General features: G+C 48.6%; 1 protein-coding gene across 2 annotated transcripts in view; it reads right to left on the reverse strand.

The window, feature by feature from the left end:
• Nucleotides 1-3,862: 3,862 nt before the first annotated feature.
• LOC147117581 (vacuolar protein sorting-associated protein 4B-like) overlaps nt 3,863-22,973 on the reverse strand; it is an 86,788-nt gene continuing 67,677 nt past the window's right edge. For both annotated transcript variants that reach the window (XM_085988696.1, XM_085988697.1), the window contains 2 exons: nt 7,985-8,125; nt 3,863-5,021 (listed from right to left, as the gene is read on the reverse strand). In XM_085988696.1, the coding sequence (XP_085844822.1) occupies nt 4,920-5,021; nt 7,985-8,125 (243 nt within the window). In that variant the 3' untranslated portion in view covers nt 3,863-4,919. The remainder of the gene's footprint in view (nt 5,022-7,984; nt 8,126-22,973) is intronic.

Consider the following 22,973-nt stretch of genomic DNA (forward strand, 5'->3'; position numbering starts at 1 on the left):
GGGAAAATGCTGGAGTCCTTCATTAAGGAAGCAGTAGCAGGGCATTTGGAAAATCATAATGCAGTCAAGCAGAGATAGCATGGTTTTATGAAAGGGAAATCATGTTTAAGTTCTTTGAGGAGGTAACGAGCAGGGTGGACAAAGGTGAACCAGTGGATGTGGTGTATTTAGATTTCCAGAAGGCATTCGATCAGGTGCCACATAAAAGGTTACTGCATAAGATAAGTGCTCACGGAATTGGGGGTAATATATTAGCATGGAGAGAGAATTGGCTAACTAACAAAAAGCAGAGAGTCGGGATAAATGGGTCATTTTCCGGTTGGCAAACTAACTAGTGGTTTGCCACAGGGATTGGTGCTGGGGCCGCAACTATTTACAATCTACATAATGGCTTGGATGAAGGGACCGAGTGTAATGTAATGTAGCCAAGTTTGCGGATGATACAAAGATGGGTGGGAAAGCAAGTTGTGAAGAGGACTCAAAGAATCTGCAAAGGGATACAGACAGTTTAACTGAGTGGGCAAACATTTGGCAGATGGAGCCAAAGATGTGCGGGTTAGGTTGATTGGCTATGATAAATTGACCCTTAGTGTTAGGGGGATTAAATACGTGGGGTTATGGGGATAGAGTGGGATACGTGTTGGTGTAGGGGTTACGGGGATCGGGTGGGATATGTGTCGGTGCAGGCTCGATGGGCCGAAATGGCCTCTATCTGCACTGTGGGGTTTCTGTGATAATGTGGGAAAGTGCGAGGTTATACACTTTGGCAGGAAAAATAAAAAAGCAAATAATTTTTTTTAAATGGAGAGATTACAAAATGCTACAGTTCAGAGGGACTTGGGGGTCCTTGTGCATGAAACACAAAAAGTTAACATGCAAGTAATCAAAAAGGTAAATGGAATGTTGGCCTTTATTTCAAAGGGGTTGGAGTATAAAAACAGGGAAGTCCTGCTACAACTGTACAGGGTATTGGTGAGACCACACCTTGAGTACTGCATACAGTTTTGGTCTCCTTATTTAAGGAAGGATATACTTGCATTGGAGGCAGGTCAGAGAGGATTCACTAGGTTAATTCCAGAGATGAGGGGGTTGACTTATGAGGAAAGGTTGAGCAGGCTGGGCCCTATACTCATTGAAATTTAGAAGAATGAGGTGTGATCTTATTGAAACATATGATACTGAGGGGGCTCGACAAGGTAGATGCAGAGAGGATGTTTCCCCTTGTGGGGAAATCTAGAACACGGGGGCACAGTTTTAGAATAAAGGGTCACCCTTTTAGAACTGAGATGAGGAGGAACTACTTCTCTGAGGGTTGTAAATCTGTGGAATTCACTGCCCCAGAAAGCTGTGGAGACTGGGTTATTAAATACATTTAAAGTGGAGATAGACAGATTTTTGCAAGATAAGGGAGCGAAGGGTTATGGGGAGCGGGTGGGGAAGTGGCTTTGAGCCCAAGATCAGCCATGATCTTATTGAATGGCGGAGCAGGCTCGAGGGGCCAAGTGGCCTATTCCTGCTCCTATTTCTTGTTATGTAAAGCACTTGATTCCCACTTTGCTGTGTTATTTATGTTGCTTAATTCAAATAGTTGGACGATTCCTTTTTTTTTTTAAATGCAAAACAAATTTGAATTATCAAGAGCGTACTGTACACGCAACTGGATGCAGGACAAGGGGGGCAGAGCAGGGAGCAAAGAGAACTCCTTTATCTGGGAAATCAACATAATAAACAGGAGCTGTCCCCTCTGTGAATAAACACTCATCACAGGGTATTGGGCACAACCAGGCCCAGCAATAGCTGAACTCAAAATAATCGTGTGATGGGAAACCGTTCAATCAATTGGATGAAAAAAACTTATTTCAAAATGAGACCCAACTCACCCCCCACAGAACATGCCAAGCTGATGGGGGACTAGGCGAGTTAAACAGCAACTGCTTCCTATTCATCTAAAAGCAGCGGAGTGGCATACTGATCAACAAGCATCGCCCCATCACCGTGGGGAATTACCATTCTGAAGAGGCGGCCATTTCATCCACAAAAAGAATCCAATAGTGGGAGAGCTGATCACCGTCCTCAATGTACAAGCCCTGAACATGGGCTTGCCCCATATTCCCTACAGCAGCATTTTGCTCACTCCTGCCCCACTTGCTGGGCACAGTTGAGAGCGCAGACTTAAATTGTAATCTCTATCCTCAGGTAAACTTCCAGAAGACATGAGCTGGCCAGTCAGAACAATTGAAGAATGATGTAGGCTTGTTTGGCATATAGCAAGCATGCACCTCAGAGAAGGAATCAACTTTCTATTCAAATTTACATAAACCATACTCCAGAATTGATTATCTATTTTAGAAGCAAGCACACCTATCCCAAGCAAAGCTACTTAAACAAGGTTCATAGCCATTATAAAAAATTCTTGGGATGAGTGACACTGGCAAGGCAGTAATTATTGCCCATCCCTAATTGTCCTTACAGCATTAAGAATCAACCAGGTCAGGTTAGCAGCAATGTTCCCTCTAATTTTTTTTTGGTGCGTGTCCCTTTAAATTTGCTGTGCGGCTGCACGCGCAGTATCTTTTCCAGCGGCAGCAGCTGGTGAGCAGCCTGAGTGGGACCTTGCAATTGGTGTGCGGTGGTGCACTTTAGGGGGAACATTGGTTGGCAGGTTTCCTTCCCTGAAGAACATGAATGAATCAGTTGGGTTTTTACAACAATCTAACAGCTTTTCATGGTTATTTTCCCCCAGTGCCAGGCCAGCCCACAAATTACCAAATTTATTGATTTCAATTTCACAACCTTGGATTTGATCTCGAACGCTGGGTTGCAAGTACCATAGCCACCAGGCTACCATACCCACACCATGCAGCAAGCACCCTCCATCTCATCCATACCCATCTACCAACCCGACCCCCAACATTGGTACGTAAACCCCACACTCCTCAGTCCTGCCTGTAAGCAGAGTTCGGCCACGGTATCTTAAAGAACAGGAAATTCAACACCCCACCACTATACTCTGGGGAAATTACCAAGGCAGTCCCCAAGGGCAAAATGATTGCCTTCTCCTCTGCCAAAAAGCACAGAGAATTGCAAGCCCAGAAAGACACAGACTGAAGGAAAGCAGAACCAGAGGGCTGCCATAAAATACACTAATTGGAAAGCAATGAGGGAGCCCTGATACTAGCTACAGGTGAACAAAACTGCTAGCTATCAGCAAGAGTTGAAAAATTCCTCCAGAGCACCAGGGATAAATATTATGAGCAGGGCTAAGGAGAAACTAGTAGCATACATCCGGTGAAAGCAAGTACAGAATTGAACACTCATCAATTCGGGCAAGTTAACCTTCAATGCAGAGATCAGCAGGGAACTAACAGACATCTATACTTCACTAAACACCTCAGGGTCGCAGGCCACTGAGCAGAAAAAAAAATAACCCACCAGCTTGCCAACCTCTCCCTCCCACTCACCCAAGAGGCGAGGTAGTCTCTAGATTTTCAACCTTGGCTGAGGAGATCCATTCAGTAATCTGGGAAGGCCTCAATGGCTAACCTGCCAAATTCTACAATGTCCTACTTCCTGAACTAACACTTCTCCACATTAAAACTCTTCCACCACACTGAAGAAACATCATAGGCATCTTGAAAACAGACTAAACTCTTACCCCTCAGCTCATTTCATAGGCACATATCCCTGCTCAATTCACTATTCTGTACAAAAATAAAACTCTTTCTCTCCTCCCACCCCCTTAGCTGGAACAACTTGTCCATGTCATCCCTGGAGAGGACAAACAAAAACAATGAATTGAAAAAATAGTTCAGTAAATAAAAATGCTCTGTTTCCTGAAATGAGAATTTAAAACAGGACAGCATTAGGTGGATGTAAGTTTTATTTACAAATAAACAGAAATTAAACAGAAAATACAAGGATTTAAGATTGTGACCCTCAAACAGGTTTCCATTGTAAAAAATCTACATGTATGGAAATTGCTCACTTCATTCGTATTTCTTTGAATACAAATAACTATTGCGTAAGTACAGGAAACTTTCGATTAACCGGCCCCTAAATAACTGGAACGCTCTATCCACCGGCAAAATTCAGGAGTCGGTTCAGATAACTTTTATTACTTTTTTTTTACTCCATTTGTTGCTGTGCAAGGGTGTAGCTGAAGCTGTTGCTAAGCTAGAGATGCTTGCAACTTGTGCCGATTGTTTTGAAGCTGCAGGGTTTGTTGCTTTATACGGAGCTCTGAGCTCCGTATCTTTTATTATAGCATTCGGTTATCCGGAATTGTTGATGAACCAGCAACACGTCGGTCCCGTCCGTGCCGGATACCAGAAAGTTTCCTGTAGTCCACATTTCTCCAATACAAAGCTCCTGGTTTATAGTTTATACACATCATCAGTAGGAATTTTTTTTAGAGTGTACCTGAAGTATGATAGTAAGGTCCAATCTTATGGGCAATCGCGTTATTAGACCTCATGTGCAAATAGTCTGTTTAAAATGCCCCATTTACAAAGTATTTAGAATGTACCAATAATATAAGATTATTTTACATTCCATAAGGCCAGCACATTGGTATGTACAGGGTTCATTTCAAAATTCTCAATTATTCCTGTAATGTTGTTTAAATAGCATGCTAAACTCTTGATGAAACCGGCATACTGTGTTTCTCAACATTTTTTAGATTTTTGTATGCGAGAACTAGTTTTATAATAATAGGCAAATGTAGACATTAAGATAATATATGTAGTTTCAAAACCAACTTTATATAAAGTTCCATGGCCTCAAACACAATAGTGCTCGTCTTTCCAATAATAAAATGAAGAAAAAATAAACTTTCACTATTGTATGCAATTGGTTTAAGTGAATAGAAAAAAAGATGTACAAGAAAAAATATTTTGCAGTGCAAGTTAAGTTCTTATGGTTTAGCCTTCCTGACCAAAGTCATCTGTGAATTTCTTCAACTTCTGCAGATCCTCGTCATTAACAGTTGGTTTTATGCTTGCTAACGACTGCAGCATGTCAGGCTGTTAAAGAAAATGGAAGGGGAAAATGATAAAACACAGAGACTGGCACGAACATAAATCCCAGCAGATTGAAGACTTTCTTCACATAGCAAATTGTCAAATTGCAATTTTAGGAGACTTTCACCTGCCTCTCTCGCACTCTAAACTGCTAGAACTGACCACAGTTCTTTGTAAAGCTGTTATATCTCCAACATTTGTTTCATAATTTTAATAGGAATTGAATTTTTAAAGTACTCAACAGAATACTTGATATGCATTTTTAGAAAGTGAACAGATACCTTTAAAGAAAGTTTTAGTCTCAAAATTTGTATAAAGATTCAATCTTCATCTAAGGGCCATTCAAAAAATATTTCTAGTACTGTAGATATAAAATGATAAAAAAAGGCATTTTACCCTTAAAAGTTATCCCCATAAAACGACATTGTCCTCACTACTTGAGGCGACATGCTTCTCCCTCATACCTGGCTTTCTTTTATTTTCCCCGGTCGATACTGCTGTAGCAAACACTACAAATGAGGACCAAGAGGAACTTCATTTCTTTTATATTCTCTGCAGAGTGTGACCAGCATCAAGGAGCAAGCAGAAATGGTCTGTGTGTAGATAGGAGCAGAAAGTTGCAAAGGGACATGGATAGATTAAGTGAGTGGGCAAAACTGTGGCAGATGGAGTACACGGTGGGAAAGTGTGTGTTCATCCACTTTGGACCCAAGAAAGCTAGATCAGAGTTTCTAAATGGCGGGAAGCTAGGAACTGTGGATGAGCAGAGATTTAGGGGTCCAAGTGCAGAAATCACTAAAAGCTAGTGGACAGGTACAATACATAAATTAAAAAGACTAATGGAATGTTGGCCTTTATCTCGAGGGCTGGAAGTTATGTTACAGCTGTACAGAGATCTGGTTAGACCACATCTGGTGCAAGTTCTGGGCACCGTACCTCAGGAAGGAAATATTAGCCTTGGAGTGGGTGCAGTGCAGATTCACTAGAATGATACTACTAAAAGGGTTAAATTATGAGGATAGGTTGCATAGACCAGGCTTATATACCCTTGATGAATATAGAAGATTAAGGGGGTGATCGAATTCAGGTATTTAAGATGATCAAAGGAGTTTATAGGGTAGATAGAGACAAACTACTTCCTCTGGTGGGGATGTCCAGAATAATAACCTTAAAATTAGAGATAGGCCGTTCAGGGGTCATGTCAGAAAGCACTTTTTCACACAAAGGGTAGTCGAAATCTTGAAAACTCGCCCCCAAAAAGCTGTTGAGGCTAGGTCAATTGAAAATTTCAAAACCGAGTGATAATATCCTTGCCTAACAAAAATCTTAAGGGTTACGGAACCAAGGCATGTAGATGGAGTTAAGATACAGATCAGCCATGATCTAATTGAATAGTAGAACAGGCTTGTGGGATAAATGGCCTAGTCCTGTTCCTGTGTATGTGTTCGTTAATGGCTGGAAGCCAAAATTTCAAAGTCTAAGAGCAACAGGACTGGCTAGTGCATTACTGTTGGCTTAAAGGGCACGTGCACACTGTCTCAAACTAGCATTGCACAATTGGTGAGAAGCCAGGTGTTACATAAAGTGTTGAGCTCACCATCTCAAGTGGCAATCACGTGACTGAGGGGCAAAAACAGTGACCGAATAGTTTACAAGACGGATACGGATAAGGAAAACCATTTGACCTATCCTAACTCGTCCATCTGGAAAGAATCTCAGTTTCCTCATTACAGTATTCACTAGTTCGTAAATTCCAGTGTTTTTTTGTCTTATTAGCTTACCTGGAAATGCATTTTACACAATCATTTTTTGTGAACAAGTTCCCAACACTAGCCCTAAATTAGCTTTTCACTGGTTCAAACCTGTGCCCTTTTGCCCTATTGTCATCTTAATCTGAAACTGTAGTCCAGATTTACCTTTTCTATACCATCTACTAGCCTGTATATCTGAAGTCCCCTTTCAGTTGCCTCATTTCAAGTTTCGAAAGGCTTGGTTCTCTAGCCTTTGCTCATAATTCATTCTTTAGATTCTCGGGCTCAGTTTTGTGCCTCTGTCACCTCCAGGGCCTAAACGTTTCCCAGTATTCAAGTTGCGGTCTGACCAGAGCACTGTATGGTTTAAGCAGGACTACTTCTGATTTGTATTCCATTATTTTATTATGCAGTTCAGCAATTTATTTGCTTGTTGATTGTTGCTCTGCAGTGGTAGTAAAATCTCATACATGCAGAACAAAGACTGCATGTGTACAGTGGTCCTAAAGCATTGCAAAAGATGGCCTAAGTCAACACAGAGCTTCAGTATTGAAGCAAAATGCAATACCGAGACTGGGAAGACAGAAGAGGCCTGTGACAAGGGTCCTTAAAAAATGACAGTGAGGAACAGGAGGGGATAAGGGAACATTTTCATATCCAAAGTCCCTAAAATGGCAAAGAGGAGGGGTCAAGAAAATTTAAAAAAAGGGAGAAGTACAGTCGTAATAGGGAAATGGAAAACTCACGGCACCCAAAGTTTTGGCTTTTTTGAGGGATATGTTTCTTTTGATCATGAATAGAAATGCTTGCGATCACGAAATACAGTCTAGTTGCGAAAAGTAGGCTTGCCTTTACGTAGTACCTTATCACATCTCAAAACACCTTATATACAATAATTACTTTAAAATGACCTGAGTAATAGGGACAAACGCACAGCCATTGTGTCATTTTTGACTGGCTCAAATCCCACATTTACTAAAAAGTAACCAATTAGCATGCTTCACAGCTATGCATATGAGCCAGCTGCCAAATTATTATACAAGTATAGATAGATGTTGCAAACTCTTTCAATAAGATTGTTTTGGACAGCCATGGAAGGTTGTCTTAAACATTTAATCTTCTTGTCATGCTATGAGAGGGGGAACTATAAACAACCAGGGAACTATCACAGGCTGAGGTAGAATAGTAAGATCTGCAAAAATTAAGGCCACTTGCCATGGAGACTATAGGTTCCAGAAGCTTATCCCCTGGAACATCGATCCACGTCATCTCCAAAGCATTGGGATCACCAGGTGAACATGGAGTTAGGAGGTCATTCACAATCACATCTGGATCTGCATTGGAAGGACCTCTGACCTACAAAGTTAAAAAAAAAAAGGCAAACTATACTTATCTAATGTGCTGCAAGTTAAATTTAAGTTAAATGCTTCTTCTATACAGTGGTTAGAGTAGAGATGTTAACAGGGTAAAATCTCTATGCAACAAGCTGCTAGCCTTCAATGAAAGCAAAATATTGCAGATGTTGGAAATCTGAAATAAAAACAGAAAATGTTGGAAACACTCAGCAGTATCTGTGGAGAGAGAAACAGAGCTAACATTTCAGGTCGATCACCTTTCATCAGAACTAGCTGCCAGCCTATAGCAGTTGCTAAGATAGTGTATAAAATTATGAAGGGCTTGGATAGGAAAGACCTATTTCCCTTAGCAGAGAGGTCAATAACCAGGGGACATAGATTTAAAATAATTGGTAGAAGGATTAGAGGGGAGTTGAGGAGAAATTTTTTCACCCATAGGGTGGTGAGGGTCTGCAACTCACTGCCTGAAAGGGTGGTAGAGGCAGAAACCCTGATCGCATTTAAAATGTACTTGGATGTGTCGTTAAAGTGCCGTGGCCTATAGGGCTACGGACAAAGAGCTGGGATTAGGCTGGATAGTTCCTTTTTCAGCCGGCACAGACATGATGGGCCGAATGTCCTCCTTCTGTACAGTAAACTTCTATGATTCTACGTTGCTGCAGCCACTATTTAACAACCGTTCTAAGACAGACATCTCAGGCCCTAACTGAGTTTGATATGACTGCAAAACTTGCTGTGTCATAAATAACTATGTAAAATTTATTTTGATTGGGCAAAGTTTGAACAGTAGAACTTGCTTATTTCTGTTCAAACAATTCAAATAGTATTCATATTGGTGAGCTGCTATGACCTAACTACAGAAATATATACGTGAGCATGGACAGGAGCATTTCAACAGCGAACTATCACATGAAGCATAATATTTTGCGAATACAAATTTAGTTGGTTTGAATTGTAATAAAAATACCCATTAAACTTTAACATTCTATTTTTTTTAATTAACATTCTAATTTCATAGAATTTAGTGGTGTTTAATAGAACGCCATTAAATGTTTCTTCTATACGTGATACATTACTTGGCAGCGACAAAATGGTAGGAGTATTATGCCCATAATTTTTTTACACAGCAAATTCCTTCTCAAGCTTTCTGTAAAAATATTAAGCAAAGGCTACAATAACGTGTATGTCTAGAATGCACCTACACGAGAAGAAACATCTGATCACTTTACAGTGCAGAGGACGAAAGTGGCTACCAAGCAGGAGATAAATAGGGAAATGGAAACTTGATGGGGGTTATGGATGACAAACACGTGGTCAAAGAGAAGTGTTTTTAGGAGAGTCTTGAAAACATGAGAGGAAGAGGGTAATGTTCCAACAGTGAAAGAAAGCAGCCTTGGCAACTGATCAGATGTGGCAATGTGAAGATGTAACCTCAACTGGGGGTTGAGCAAGATGCCTAGGCTTCAGATCGTCAGACTTAGCCTAAGGTGGCAGTGGGAATTTGATGGAGTCCGGACCAGGGCAGATAGGTGCTGGCAGAAATTGAAGAGGATGAATTCAATTTTACCAAACAGTAAGCTGGAAGAACTTTTGATTCATCCTGGTCTTAATATCTGGTACGCAATTGGTAGTTTAGCAACAGCCTTGGACTCAATAGTGGAGGCAAAAAGGTAAAGCTGGTGTATGTGTGAAAACTAAATGGCCTGTATTTTCCGATGCCTACGGGTGTGTACCCACTGTGTGCTCTTGACAGATCGGTCACCTGCCCTGGAGAAGAGCCTCTGCAGGGGGAGAGTTCCACTTTCTGCAGAACATCCGCCCGCTGAAAACCCTTAGAAATCTTACGCCTGGTAAAAGCAGAGGTAAGGCCTGCTTTTACCAGCATAAGAGTTGAAAAAAGTTTAAATTTTTTTTTCACTCATTTATAATTTAAAAATACTTTAAAAAAAAGTTACGTTTATTTTTAGCCCTGTAAAAAAACTTTTTTTCTCAATAAATTAAATATAAACAAATTTAATTTTATGTAATTTTAACTCATTTAAAAAATGTGATGGTTTAAAAAAAAAATTATTTAATGTTTGTGTTTTTGGGATGATCTCCATTCATACTTTTGACGGGTATGAAGGGAGATTCCCTTCTCCTATTGGCTGGCCTAGCCCACATGATCCCAGGGACACTTGCGAACTGCGTGCGCCCCTGGGATACGTGGGCCCTGCACATTTCAACTGTGGAGAGGCCCAGGAACAGAAGTGTCCGGACCTTGGGAGCCCTCAAGTCTAAGTTCATAGAGGAGGAGGAAGGGCGAAAAATAGAGCCCTATGGCATACCAGCACACCTTAAGAATACAGAAAAGAACTGCATCTCCTCTAATCGTTTCCTTACATTCTATAATTCTATGAAACCATTCGAAAGCCATGTTACAGTAGAGGAGATGGGGTGGAGGGAAGGCAGCTTCTTAATGAGAATTAGGATGTGAAGAACATAAAAGGAGGGCAACTCATTTTGGGCACTATTCTCCAAATTCTAGTAGCACTACCTAAAAGACAGTTAACGTCTGAAGAAATGAGCCATGGCATTGAGAGATGTGAACTAAAGGAATGAGGAGAAAGGGGGGAAAAAAAAGAATTACAACAATGCTTAAAGTAATTTCTTTACCCTTATCTAATTGTACAAGACCTTAGTCAAGCCGCACTTGGAATACTGTGTCCAGTTTTGGTCTCCTCACATGGTGGGTGATATTGAGGCTTTGGCAACGGTATAGAGGAGGGCCACAAGACTAACTCCCAGTTTAAAGCATCTCAGTTATCAAGATATAGGCTAAAAGAGTTGGGACTCTACACTTTAGAGAAGCGTAGAATTAGAATTAGAGGTGATCTGATTAAGGTTTAAGATAATGAAGGGAATAGATTGTGTTCCAGTTGACAGTTTGTTTCAATTGAATAGGTTAGGGAGGACCGGGGCACTGTTCCCTCTAAGGTGTGTGGCTGCACACGTGTGTTGTGTATGTACCTTTAAGAGAAGAACTGATTCTATACTGCAGTACTGGCAGTGACCACCCCTGTATATAAAGCCATAGCAGGCTTCTGTACTTCAGTCTTGAGTTACTCTCTGTTCAGTAAATACCTGTTTTATTGTTCTCCTGCAGTCTGAATATTATTGATCCTCGGACACTACACTGGCGACGGGCAGGTTTGAACTCACCTGCAGTACTGCATCACCTCACGGGGATCTTTTCCCTGAAGAGAAGCTTCTTGGAGGTCGAAGTCAGAACGGCGGGCGTCAACCGCGGGCAACCGCCCAGGGATCCATCAGAGAGTTGCAGGGGAGGCTGTGGAGAGCTGGGCCTGGCTCCCCAGTCGAGGTGTTCCAGCAAGTCATGCTGGTAGCAGGTAGTGCGCTGACCCTTCCGGACTGCGGCGGGCTCGGGCTCGATCAAGCGGCTCTGCAAAGGGGCCGTGCAGCGTTGTCGGGAGGGAGAGGGAGAGAGAGGGTGGAGCGCACAGGGCGCGGTCGGTGCTCAAGAACAGGGCAGCGTGGAGAGGATAGAACGCGGGGAAGGAAAAGTGATAGGCGCCGAAGCCGCGGGTCGCCGCCATTACCCTGTAGAACGCTAGGAGCAGCGTGGCAGCAAGGGGAAGAAGGAAAAGCGCGGGAGGCGCCATTTTAAATCACTCAAGATGCCGAAGAGTGGCAGTATCACTGCTTTCGACAACGAGGTAGAAGACTGGACCACGTATGTGGAAAGAATTGAAGTGTACTGCAAGGCAAATGAGGTGGCCGATGGAAAGAAGGCGTCGGTATTATTAAATTTGATGGGCACGAGAACGTACGGCCTATTGCGGAATTTAATTACCCCAGCTAAACCAATGGAGAAAAGTTTTGAAGAGATTGTTAATATCTTACAGGAACACCTAAACCCTACACCACTGCTGATAGCAGAAAGATTCAAGTTCCATAAAAGAAACCAGCACAAAGGTGAGAGCAATGCTGACTATCTTACGGAACTACGCAAGTTATCGAAGCACTGCCAGTTCGGAGCAGGACTGGCAGACACCTTACGGGATAAGTTTGTCTGCGGGCTCCAGAGTGAAGGAACCCAGAAACGACTACTTTCGGAAAAGGACCTGATGCTAGAACAGGCTTTCAGCGTGGCAGTATCCTACGAAGCAGCAGCACGGGGAGCTGCGGAAATACAACAGAAACCACAAGAATACAGCGCTAACGAAATGGCGTATGGAGTAGAAAAGTGCTATCGCTGCGGCAGAACAACCCATGATCAGAAGGACTGCTGGTTTAAGGACAAAGTATGCAGGCAATGTGGGAAAATGGGACAAATAGCAAGAGTCTGCAGGTCGGGAAAGAAAACCAACACTACAAGAACTAAGGAAAAATACAAGAAAGTAAAGAAATTGACAGACAGTAGTTCGGAAGATCAGGAGAGTGATAAGGACTCCGGGAGCAGGAGACTAAGTTGTCTAAAGTTACACAACGTGATCGCAAAGGAGGATCACCGAACCATTTGGGTCACCCTCATGATAGCAGGGTCCCCAGTAAAGATGGAATTGGACACAGGATCAGCCCTAACTGTCATGAATCGACGAGACTACGAGCGGCTATTCTCACACATACCCTTGAAGGACACGTCCATTGTATTGAAGACATACACGGGGCAAAAAGTCTACCCCAGAGGAAAAATAAGGGTGCCAGTTGAATACAACGGCAAAGAAACACAGAAACTGTATCTATATATACTACAAGATGGAGGACCACCATTATTGGGACGTGAATGGATCCGAAAAATACAATTGGATTGGCATTCCATTCAGGCGCTAACTGTGACTGACAAAAAGGATGACGACGTCACACCTGGACGACTCAAAAATTCTAACTGACGCAAAAGAGGTGTTCCAACAAGGACTTGGGACTCTAAAAGGAGTAACGGCAACGATTAAAATAGAAGATAACGCAAACCCAAAATTTAAGGCCAGACCGGTACCTTACGCGATCTGCCCAGCCGTTGAAGCAGAGCTGGAGAGTCTGGAGCGTTCGGGTGTGCTGTCCAAGGTGGACTGGAGCGAGTGGGCCACACCCATCGTTCCTGTAATGAAGAAATCATTGAGCAGCATGCCTGGGGAGCCGAAGAAAGTTCGCATCTGTGGGGACTTCAAGGTAACTGTGAACCCAGTCCTGCACACAGTACAATATCCAGTTCCACGGATAGAAGATATTTTCGCCTCACTATCTGGAGGGAAACGCTTTACAAAGATTGATCTGGCCCAAGCATATCTACAAATGGAGGTGGAAGAAGCATCTAGGAAATACCTCACGATAAACACTCACAAAGGCCTTTACCAGTACAATTGACTGGTATTCGGGGTAGCATCAGCCCCGGCTATTTGGCAGAGGGCGATGGAACAAGTCCTGCAAGGGATCCCGGGGACCCAGTGTTATTTGGACGACATCCTGGTTACAGGCGAAAATGACAGTGAACACCTTGCCAACCTGGAGCAGGTGCTCACTAGATTACAGGAATATGGGCTACGAGCCAACCGCCCCAAATGCGAGTTCTTCAGGAGACAAATCTCGTATTGTGGCTACATGATTGATGAGGAAGGGTTGCATAAGTCGCCGGTCAAGATTGAGGCTGTAGTCAAGGCTCCAGCACCGGAAAATGTGTCGCAACTGAGGTCGTTCCTCGGGTTGGTGAACTACCACCATAAGTTCTTGCCGAATTTATCTACAATTCTGCACCCACTGAGCACCCTGCTGCAAACTGGAGTAACATGGAAATGGAGTGATGAGTGTAAGCGTGCCTTTCAGAAATGTAAATGCCTAATCACTTCAAAAGAAGTATTGGCCCACTACAATCCAACACTACCGATTCGGTTAGCATGTGATGCATCTCCCTACGGCATCGGAGCGGTGCTGTCACACAAATTCCATGACCGTTCAGAGGCCAATAGCCTTTGCGTCGCGCTCGTTAACCTCAGCCGAGCGTAACTACGCCCAGATTGACAGGGAGGCCCTCAGCCTGGTGTGGGGGGTGAAGAAGTTCAATCACTATCTGCACGGGCAGAAATTCACCCTACTGACTGATCAGCCCCTGGTCTCCATTTTTAACCCAAAGAAGGGCGTTCCGGTGATGACGGCGCAACGGCTGCAAAGATGGTCACTTTTTCCAGGGGCACATCAGTACGACATAGAGTACAAGGGTACGAAACAGCATGGAAACGCTGATGGGCTGTCACGCCTGCCGTTGCCTACAGTGGAGGAAGCACCTGCAGTGGACCCTGTTGAGATATTCCATGTGACTATAGTCGAATGTCTACCTGTTACAAACTCAAGTATAGAGAAGGAAACCCGAAATGACCCGACACTCTCGGGTCTATGATTTGACGGTGAAGGGATGGCCAGCACATGGCAACTCACTGTTGCCAGCATTCTCGCCAAGGAGAGAACAGCTGTCAGTGTGCCGGGGGACCTTGATGTGTGGATCCCGAGTGGTAATTCCACCCAAGTTGAGAGATAGAGTGCTCAATGAACTTCATGAGGGTCATCTGGGAGGGGTAAAAATGAAGAGACTAGCCAGGGCGTTTGTGTGGTGGCCAGGAATCGATAAAGAAAGAGGATATGACCAAGAGATGCACAGGATGCCAGAAGGCCCAAAACGCTCCACCACAGGCCCCGCTACATCTATGGGAGTGGCCCTCATCTCCATGGCAACGGGTACACATTGATTTTGCTGGTCCATTTATGGACTCAATGTTCCTAATCGCTGTGGACGCCCATTCGAAATGGCCAGAGATCATCAAAATGTCCTCCACCAGCACGGAGAAAACTATTGCAGTCCTACGGACCATCTTCACCAGGAATGGCTTGCCAGAACAGATTTGCTCCGACAATGGGCCACAGTTTGTGTCCGAGGATTTCCGGAGGTTTAGAAACATAACATAGAAGATAGGAGCAGGAGTAGGCCATTCAGCCCTTCGAGCCTACAATTTCTGAGGAATAATGGGGTGAAACATTACACATCTGTCCCATATCATCCAGCCACAAATGGATTGGCTGAGAGGTTTGTTCAGACCTTTAAAAAGGCAATAAAGGCAATGTATAACGATGACATACCACTACAACACAAGGTGGATAATTTCTTGTTTGCTTACCGGAATGCGACACATGCAGTCACCAACCAAGCTCCAGCCATAATGTTCTTCAACCGAAGGCTAAGATGTCGCCTGGATTTGCTCAAACCAAACATAAGACGAGATGTTGAGGATAAGCAATTCCAGCACATAAATGAGAAGCCAACCAGGAGCTTCAAGATAGGGCAACCAGTCTTGGCCCGCGACTACCGAACAGAAAAATGACAGCCAGGAACGATATGCACACAGCAGGGACCACTAATGTACACAGTGGACGTTGGAGAGAGCATCGTGAGACGCCATGCTGACCAGATTCTAGAGTCACAGGAACAAGCCAAACCCATACCACGAGCAGGTGCACCTGGTAATCAACCTGAAGTACAGATTGCGTCTACCTCAGAAGCAGTGGTATTGGAAGCTGACGAACCAACCAATGACAATGAGCCAGAATCAACTCCGCCGCAAGAACAGGATACTTGAGCAAGGCGCTATCCAGTCAGGATCAGGAAGCCTCCTCAAAGACTGAACTTATAAATGATTATTTCAGTTGATGTATATAGTACAGAGAAAATTGTAATTGTAATTAGTTATTATTTAGTTGTTAAATGAATGTTCTGTACTGTTTATCTAAAAGGGGAGGAATTGTTGTGTATGTACCTTTAAGAGAAGAACTGATTCTATACTGCAGTACCGGCAGTGACCACCCCTGTATATAAAGCCATAGCAGGCTTCTGTACTTCAGTCTTGAGTTACTCTCTGTTCAGTAAATACCTGTTTTATTGTTCTCGTGCAGTCTGAGTATTATTGATCCTCGGACACTACAGCGTGCGCATGCACACGCACTGACCATGAGCTTGATTTGAAATGCTGCGCAGAGCTGGAGTGGGGGAGGTGCCAATACACAATGGCTCCAGGAATCCAGACTCGTTTGCAAGTCTTGCGACCTCAGAGCCGATCGTTACTGCAGCTCTTGAAATGAGTGTTTCGATGGTTGATGGGTTGCTGTGTATCAGCGGGTTTGGTTTTCTCCCTTGAACTTCGACCTTTCAGCAGGACACTCCCCCACGTTCTGATTCTTCGCCTTTCAGCTTTCTGTGCCGGCTTGCGGGATACCGGAGCCGCGCAATGCGCAGTACCCAGTTGGGCCACGCTTTCACCAGCTCTGTGCAGAGGTCCGGGGGGGGGGGGGGGGGAGGAGAAAGAGAGGGACGGGGACGGGAGCGAGAAAGAGAAAGACGGGGGGGGGGGGGGGGGGGGGGGGAGAGAGAGAGAGAGAGAGAGAGAGAGACTGACTGGGGGGGGGGGGGGGGGAGAAGAGGGAGAGAGACGGGGTTGAGAGAGGGAGAGAGAGAGAAAGAGGGACGGGAGGGAGAAAGAGAAAGGCTGGGGAGAGAGAGAGAGACTGGGGGGAGAAAGAGCGCGAGAGACGGGGGGAGTGAGAGAGAGAGACGTGGGGGCAGAGGAAGAGAGAGAGAGAGACTAGGGGAGAGACACTCTAGGGGGCAGAGAGAGAGAGTTAGAGCTTGGGAGCAGAGAGAGAGAGAGAGAAAAAGAGAGAGGTGGAGAGAAACTGGGGGGGGCAGAAGAGAGAGAGCGAGCGAGTGGGCAAGGGCGGGCGGGTGAGGGCCGGACAGAGCGAGAGAGCAAGAGCGCGGGGCGGGGGGGGGGGGGGGGGGGGGGAGAGAAGAGAGAGAGGGAAGGGGGGAGAGAGAGAGAGAGAGAGAGAGGGAAGGGGGGAGAGAGAGAGAGGGGGAAGGGGGGGAGAGAGAGAGAGAGAGAGGGAGGAGGGGGGAGAGAGAGAGAGAGAGGGAAGGGGGGAGAGAGAGAGAGAGAGAGGGAAGGGGGGAGAGAGAGAGAGGGAAGGGGGAGAGAGAGAGAGAGGGAAGGGGAGAGAGAGAGAGAGAGAAGGGGGAGAGAGAGAGAGAGGGAAGGGGGGAGAGAGAGAGAGAGGGGAAGGGGGGAGAGAGAGAGAGAGGGAAGGGGGGAGAGAGAGAGAGAGGGAAGGGGGGAGAGAGAGAGGGGGAAGGGGGGAGAGAGAGAGAGAGGGAAGGGGGGAGAGAGAGAGAGAGAGGGAAGGGGGGAGAGAGAGAGAGAGGGAAGGGGGGAGAGAGAGAGAGAGGGAAGGGGGAGAGAGAGAGAGAGGGAAGGGGGGAGAGAGAGAGAGAGGGGGAGAGGGGGAGAGAGAGAGAGAGGGAAGGGGGGGAGAGAGAGAGAGAGGGAAGGGGGGAGAGAGAGAGAGAGGCGGAAGGGGGGAGAGAGAGAGAGACGGAAGGGGGGAGAGAGAGAGAGACGGAAGGGGGGAGAGAGAGAGAGACGGAAGGGGGGAGAGAGAGAGAGACGGAAGGGGGGAGAGAGAGAGAGAGACGGAAGGGGGGAGAGAGAGAGAGACGGAAGGGGGGAGAGAGAGAGAGACGGAAGGGGGGAGAGAGAGAGAGACGGAAGGGGGGAGAGAGAGAGAGAGACGGAAGGGGGGAGAGAGAGAGAGAGACGGAAGGGGGGAGAGAGAGAGAGACGGAAGGGGGGAGAGAGAGAGAGACGGAAGGGGGGAGAGAGAGAGAGACGGAAGGGGGGGAGAGAGAGACGGAAGGGGGGGAGAGAGAGACGGAAGGGGGGAGAGAGAGACGGAAGGGGGGGAGAGAGAGACGGAAGGGGGGGAGAGAGAGACGGAAGGGGGGGAGAGAGAGACGGAAGGGGGGGAGAGAGAGACGGAAGGGGGGGAGAGAGAGACGGAAGGGGGGGAGAGAGAGACGGAAGGGGGGAGAGAGAGACGGAAGGGGGGGAGAGAGAGACGGAAGGGGGGGAGAGAGAGACGGAAGGGGGGAGAGAGAGACGGAAGGGGGGAGAGAGAGACGGAAGGGGGGAGAGAGAGACGGAAGGGGGGAGAGAGAGACGGAAGGGGGGGAGAGAGAGACGGAAGGGGGGAGAGAGAGAGAGACGGAAGGGGGGAGAGAGAGACGGAAGGGGGGAGAGAGAGACGGAAGGGGGGAGAGAGAGACGGAAGGGGGGGAGAGAGAGACGGAAGGGGGGAGAGAGAGACGGAAGGGGGGAGAGAGAGACGGAAGGGGGGAGAGAGAGACGGAAGGGGGGAGAGAGAGACGGAAGGGGGGAGAGAGAGACGGAAGGGGGGAGAGAGAGACGGAAGGGGGAGAGAGAGACGGAAGGGGGGAGAGAGAGACGGAAGGGGGGAGAGAGAGACGGAAGGGGGGAGAGACGGAAGGGGGGAGAGAGAGACGGAAGGGGGGAGAGAGAGACGGAAGGGGGGAGAGAGAGACGGAAGGGGGGAGAGAGAGACGGAAGGGGGGAGAGAGAGACGGAAGGGGGGAGAGAGAGACGGAAGGGGGGAGAGAGAGACGGAAGGGGGGAGAGAGAGACGGAAGGGGGGAGAGAGAGACGGAAGGGGGGAGAGAGAGACGGAAGGGGGGAGAGAGAGACGGAAGGGGGGAGAGAGAGACGGAAGGGGGGAGAGAGAGACGGAAGGGGGGAGAGAGAGACGGAAGGGGGGAGAGAGAGACGGAAGGGGGGAGAGAGAGACGGAAGGGGGGAGAGAGAGACGGAAGGGGGGAGAGAGAGACGGAAGGGGGGAGAGAGAGACGGAAGGGGGGAGAGAGAGACGGAAGGGGGGGAGAGAGAGACGGAAGGGGGGAGAGAGAGACGGAAGGGGGGAGAGAGAGACGGAAGGGGGGAGAGAGAGACGGAAGGGGGGAGAGAGAGACGGAAGGGGGGAGAGAGAGACGGAAGGGGGGAGAGAGAGACGGAAGGGGGGAGAGAGAGACGGAAGGGGGGAGAGAGAGACGGAAGGGGGGAGAGAGAGACGGAAGGGGGGAGAGAGAGACGGAAGGGGGGGAGAGAGAGAGAGACGGAAGGGGGGAGAGAGAGAGAGACGGAAGGGGGGAGAGAGAGAGAGACGGAAGGGGGGAGAGAGAGAGAGACGGAAGGGGGGAGAGAGAGAGAGACGGAAGGGGGGAGAGAGAGAGAGACGGAAGGGGGGAGAGAGAGAGAGACGGAAGGGGGGAGAGAGAGAGAGAGACGGAAGGGGGGAGAGAGAGAGAGACGGAAGGGGGGAGAGAGAGAGAGACGGAAGGGGGGAGAGAGAGAGAGACGGAAGGGAGGAGAGAGAGAGAGACGGAAGGGGGGAGAGAGAGAGAGACGGAAGGGGGGAGAGAGAGAGAGACGGAAGGGGGGAGAGAGAGAGAGACGGAAGGGGGGAGAGAGAGAGAGAGAGACGGAAGGGGGGAGAGAGAGAGAGAGAGACGGAAGGGGGGAGAGAGAGAGAGAGAGACGGAAGGGGGAGAGAGAGAGAGAGACGGAAGGGGGGGGGAGAGAGAGAGACGGAAGGGGGGAGAGAGAGAGAGAGAGACGGAAGGGGGGAGAGAGAGAGAGAGAGAGACGGAGGGGGGAGAGAGAGAGAGAGAGAGAGAGAGAGACGGAAGGGGGGAGAGAGAGAGAGAGAGAGAGAGAGAGACGGAAGGGGGGAGAGAGAGAGAGAGAGAGACGGAAGGGGGGAGAGAGAGAGAGAGGGAGACGGAAGGGGGGAGAGAGAGAGAGAGAGAGAGACGGAAGGGGGGGAGAGAGAGACGGAAGGGGGGAGAGAGAGAGAGAGACGGAAGGGGGGAGAGAGAGAGACGGAAGGGGGGGAGAGAGAGAGACGGAAGGAAGGGGGGAAAGAGAGAGGGAAGGAAGGGGGGAAAGAGAGAGGGAAGGGGGGAAAGAGAGAGGGAGGGAAGGGGGGAAAGAGAGAGGGAAGGAAGGGGGGAAAGAGAGAGGGAAGGAAGGGGGGAAAGAGACGGAAGGAAGGGGGGAAGAGACGGAAGGAAGGGGGGAAAGAGAGACGGAAGGAAGGGGGGAAGAGACGGAAGGAAGGGGGGAAGAGACGGAAGGAAGGGGGGAAGAGACGGAAGGAAGGGGGGAAGAGACGGAAGGAAGGGGGGAAGAGACGGAAGGAAGGGGGGAAGAGACGGAAGGAAGGGGGGGAAGAGACGGAAGGAAGGGGGGAAGAGACGGAAGGAAGGGGGGAAGAGACGGAAGGAAGGGGGGAAGAGACGGAAGGAAGGGGGGAAAGAGAGACGGAAGGAAGGGGGGAAAGAGAGACGGAAGGAAGGGGGGAAAGAGAGACGGAAGGAAGGGGGGAAAGAGAGACTAAGGAAGGGGGGAAAGAGAGACGGAAGGAAGGGGGGAAAGAGAGACGGAAGGAAGGGGGGAAAGAGAGACGGAAGGAAGGGGGGAAAGACGGAAGGAAGGGGGGAAAGACGGAAGGAAGGGGGGAAAGACGGAAGGAAGGGGGGGAAAGACGGAAGGAAGGGGGGAAAGACGGAAGGAAGGGGGGAAAGACGGAAGGAAGGGGGGAAAGACGGAAGGAAGGGGGGAAAGACGGAAGGAAGGGGGGAAAGACGGAAGGAAGGGGGGAAAGACGGAAGGAAGGGGGGAAAGACGGAAGGAAGGGGGGAAAGACGGAAGGAAGGGGGGAAAGAGAGACGGAAGGAAGGGGGGAAAGAGAGACGGAAGGAAGGGGGGAAAGAGAGACGGAAGGAAGGGGGGAAAGAGAGACGGAAGGGGAAGAGGAAGGGGGGGAAAGAGAGACGGAAGGAAGGGGGGAAAGAGAGACGGAAGGAAGGGGGGGAAAGAGAGACGGAAGGAAGGGGGGGAAAGAGAGACGGAAGGAAGGGGGGAAAGAGAGACGGAAGGAAGGGGGGAAAGAGAGACGGAAGGAAGGGGGGAAAGAGAGACGGAAGGAAGGGGGGAAAGAGAGACGGAAGGAAGGGGGGAAAGAGAGACGGAAGGAAGGGGGGAAAGAGAGACGGAAGGAAGGGGGGAAAGAGAGACGGAAGGAAGGGGGGAAAGAGAGACGGAAGGAAGGGGGGAAAGAGAGACGGAAGGAAGGGGGAAAGAGAGACGGAAGGAAGGGGGGAAAGAGAGACGGAAGGAAGGGGGGAAAGAGAGACGGAAGGAAGGGGGGAAAGAGAGACGGAAGGAAGGGGGAAAGAGAGACGGAAGGAAGGGGGGAAAGAGAGACGGAAGGAAGGGGGGAAAGAGAGACGGAAGGAAGGGGGGAAAGAGAGACGGAAGGAAGGGGGGAAAGAGAGACGGAAGGAAGGGGGGAAAGAGAGACGGAAGGAAGGGGGGAAAGAGAGACGGAAGGAAGGGGGGAAAGAGAGACGGAAGGAAGGGGGGAAAGAGAGACGGAAGGAAGGGGGGAAAGAGAGACGGAAGGAAGGGGGGGAAAGAGAGACGGAAGGAAGGGGGGGAAAGAGAGACGGAAGGAAGGGGGGAAAGAGAGACGGAAGGAAGGGGGGAAAGAGAGACGGAAGGAAGGGGGGAAAGAGAGACGGAAGGGGGGAAAGAGAGACGGAAGGAGGGAAAGAGAGACGGAAGGGGGGAAAGAGAGACGGAAGGGGGGAAAGAGAGACGGAAGGGGGGAAAGAGAGACGGAAGGGGGGAAAGAGAGACGGAAGGGGGGAAAGAGAGACGGAAGGAAGGGGGGGAAAGAGAGACGGAAGGAAGGGGGGAAAGAGAGACGGAAGGAAGGGGGGAAAGAGAGACGGAAGGAAGGGGGGAAAGAGAGACGGAAGGAAGGGGGGAAAGAGACGGAAGGAAGGGGGGAAAGAGACGGAAGGAAGGGGGGAAAGAGAGACGGAAAGAAGGGGGGAAAGAGAGACGGAAGGAAGGGGGGAAAGAGAGACGGAAGGAAGGGGGGAAAGAGAGACGGAAGGAAGGGGGGAAAGAGAGACGGAAGGAAGGGGGGGAAAGAGAGACGGAAGGAAGGGGGGAAAGAGAGACGGAAGGAAGGGGGGAAAGAGAGACGGAAGGAAGGGGGGAAAAGAGAGACGGAAGGGGGGAAGAGAGACGGAAGGAGGGAAAGAGAGACGGAAGGGGGGAAAGAGAGACGGAAGGGGGGAAAGAGAGACGGAAGGGGGGAAAGAGAGACGGAAGGGGGGAAAGAGAGACGGAAGGGGGGAAAGAGAGACGGAAGGAAGGGGGGAAAGAGAGACAGAAGGAAGGGGGGAAAGAGAGACGGAAGGAAGGGGGGAAAGAGAGACGGAAGGAAGGGGGGAAAGAGAGACGGAAGGAAGGGGGGAAAGAGAGACGGAAAGAAGGGGGGAAAGAGAGACGGAAGGAAGGGGGGAAAGAGAGACGGAAGGAAGGGGGAAAGAGAGACGGAAGGAAGGGGGGAAAGAGAGACGGAAGGAAGGGGGGAAAGAGAGACGGAAGGAAGGGGGGAAAGAGAGACGGAAGGAAGGGGGGAAAGAGAGACGGAAGGAAGGGGGGAAAGAGAGACGGAAGGAAGGGGGGAAAGAGAGACGGAAGGAAGGGGGGAAAGAGAGACGGAAGGAAGGGGGGAAAGAGAGACGGAAGGAAGGGGGGAAAGAGAGACGGAAGGAAGGGGGGAAAGAGAGACGGAAGGAAGGGGGGAAAGAAACGGAAGGAAGGGGGGAAAGAGAGACGGAAGGAAGGGGGGAAAGAGAGACGGAAAGAAGGGGGGAAAGAGAGACGGAAGGAAGGGGGGAAAGAGAGACGGAAGGAAGGGGGGAAAGAGAGACGGAAGGAAGGGGGGAAAGAGAGACGGAAGGAAGGGGGGAAAGAGAGACGGAAGGAAGGGGGGAAAGAGAGACGGAAGGAAGGGGGGGAAAGAGAGACGGAAGGAAGGGGGGAAAAGAGAGACGGAAGGAAGGGGGGAAAGAGAGACGGAAGGAAGGGGGGAAAGAGAGACGG

Source organism: Somniosus microcephalus, chromosome 5, assembly GCF_052327205.1.
Source record: "Somniosus microcephalus isolate GS21.2 chromosome 5, FLI_Smic_1.0, whole genome shotgun sequence".
Lineage (NCBI taxonomy): Eukaryota > Metazoa > Chordata > Chondrichthyes > Squaliformes > Somniosidae > Somniosus > Somniosus microcephalus.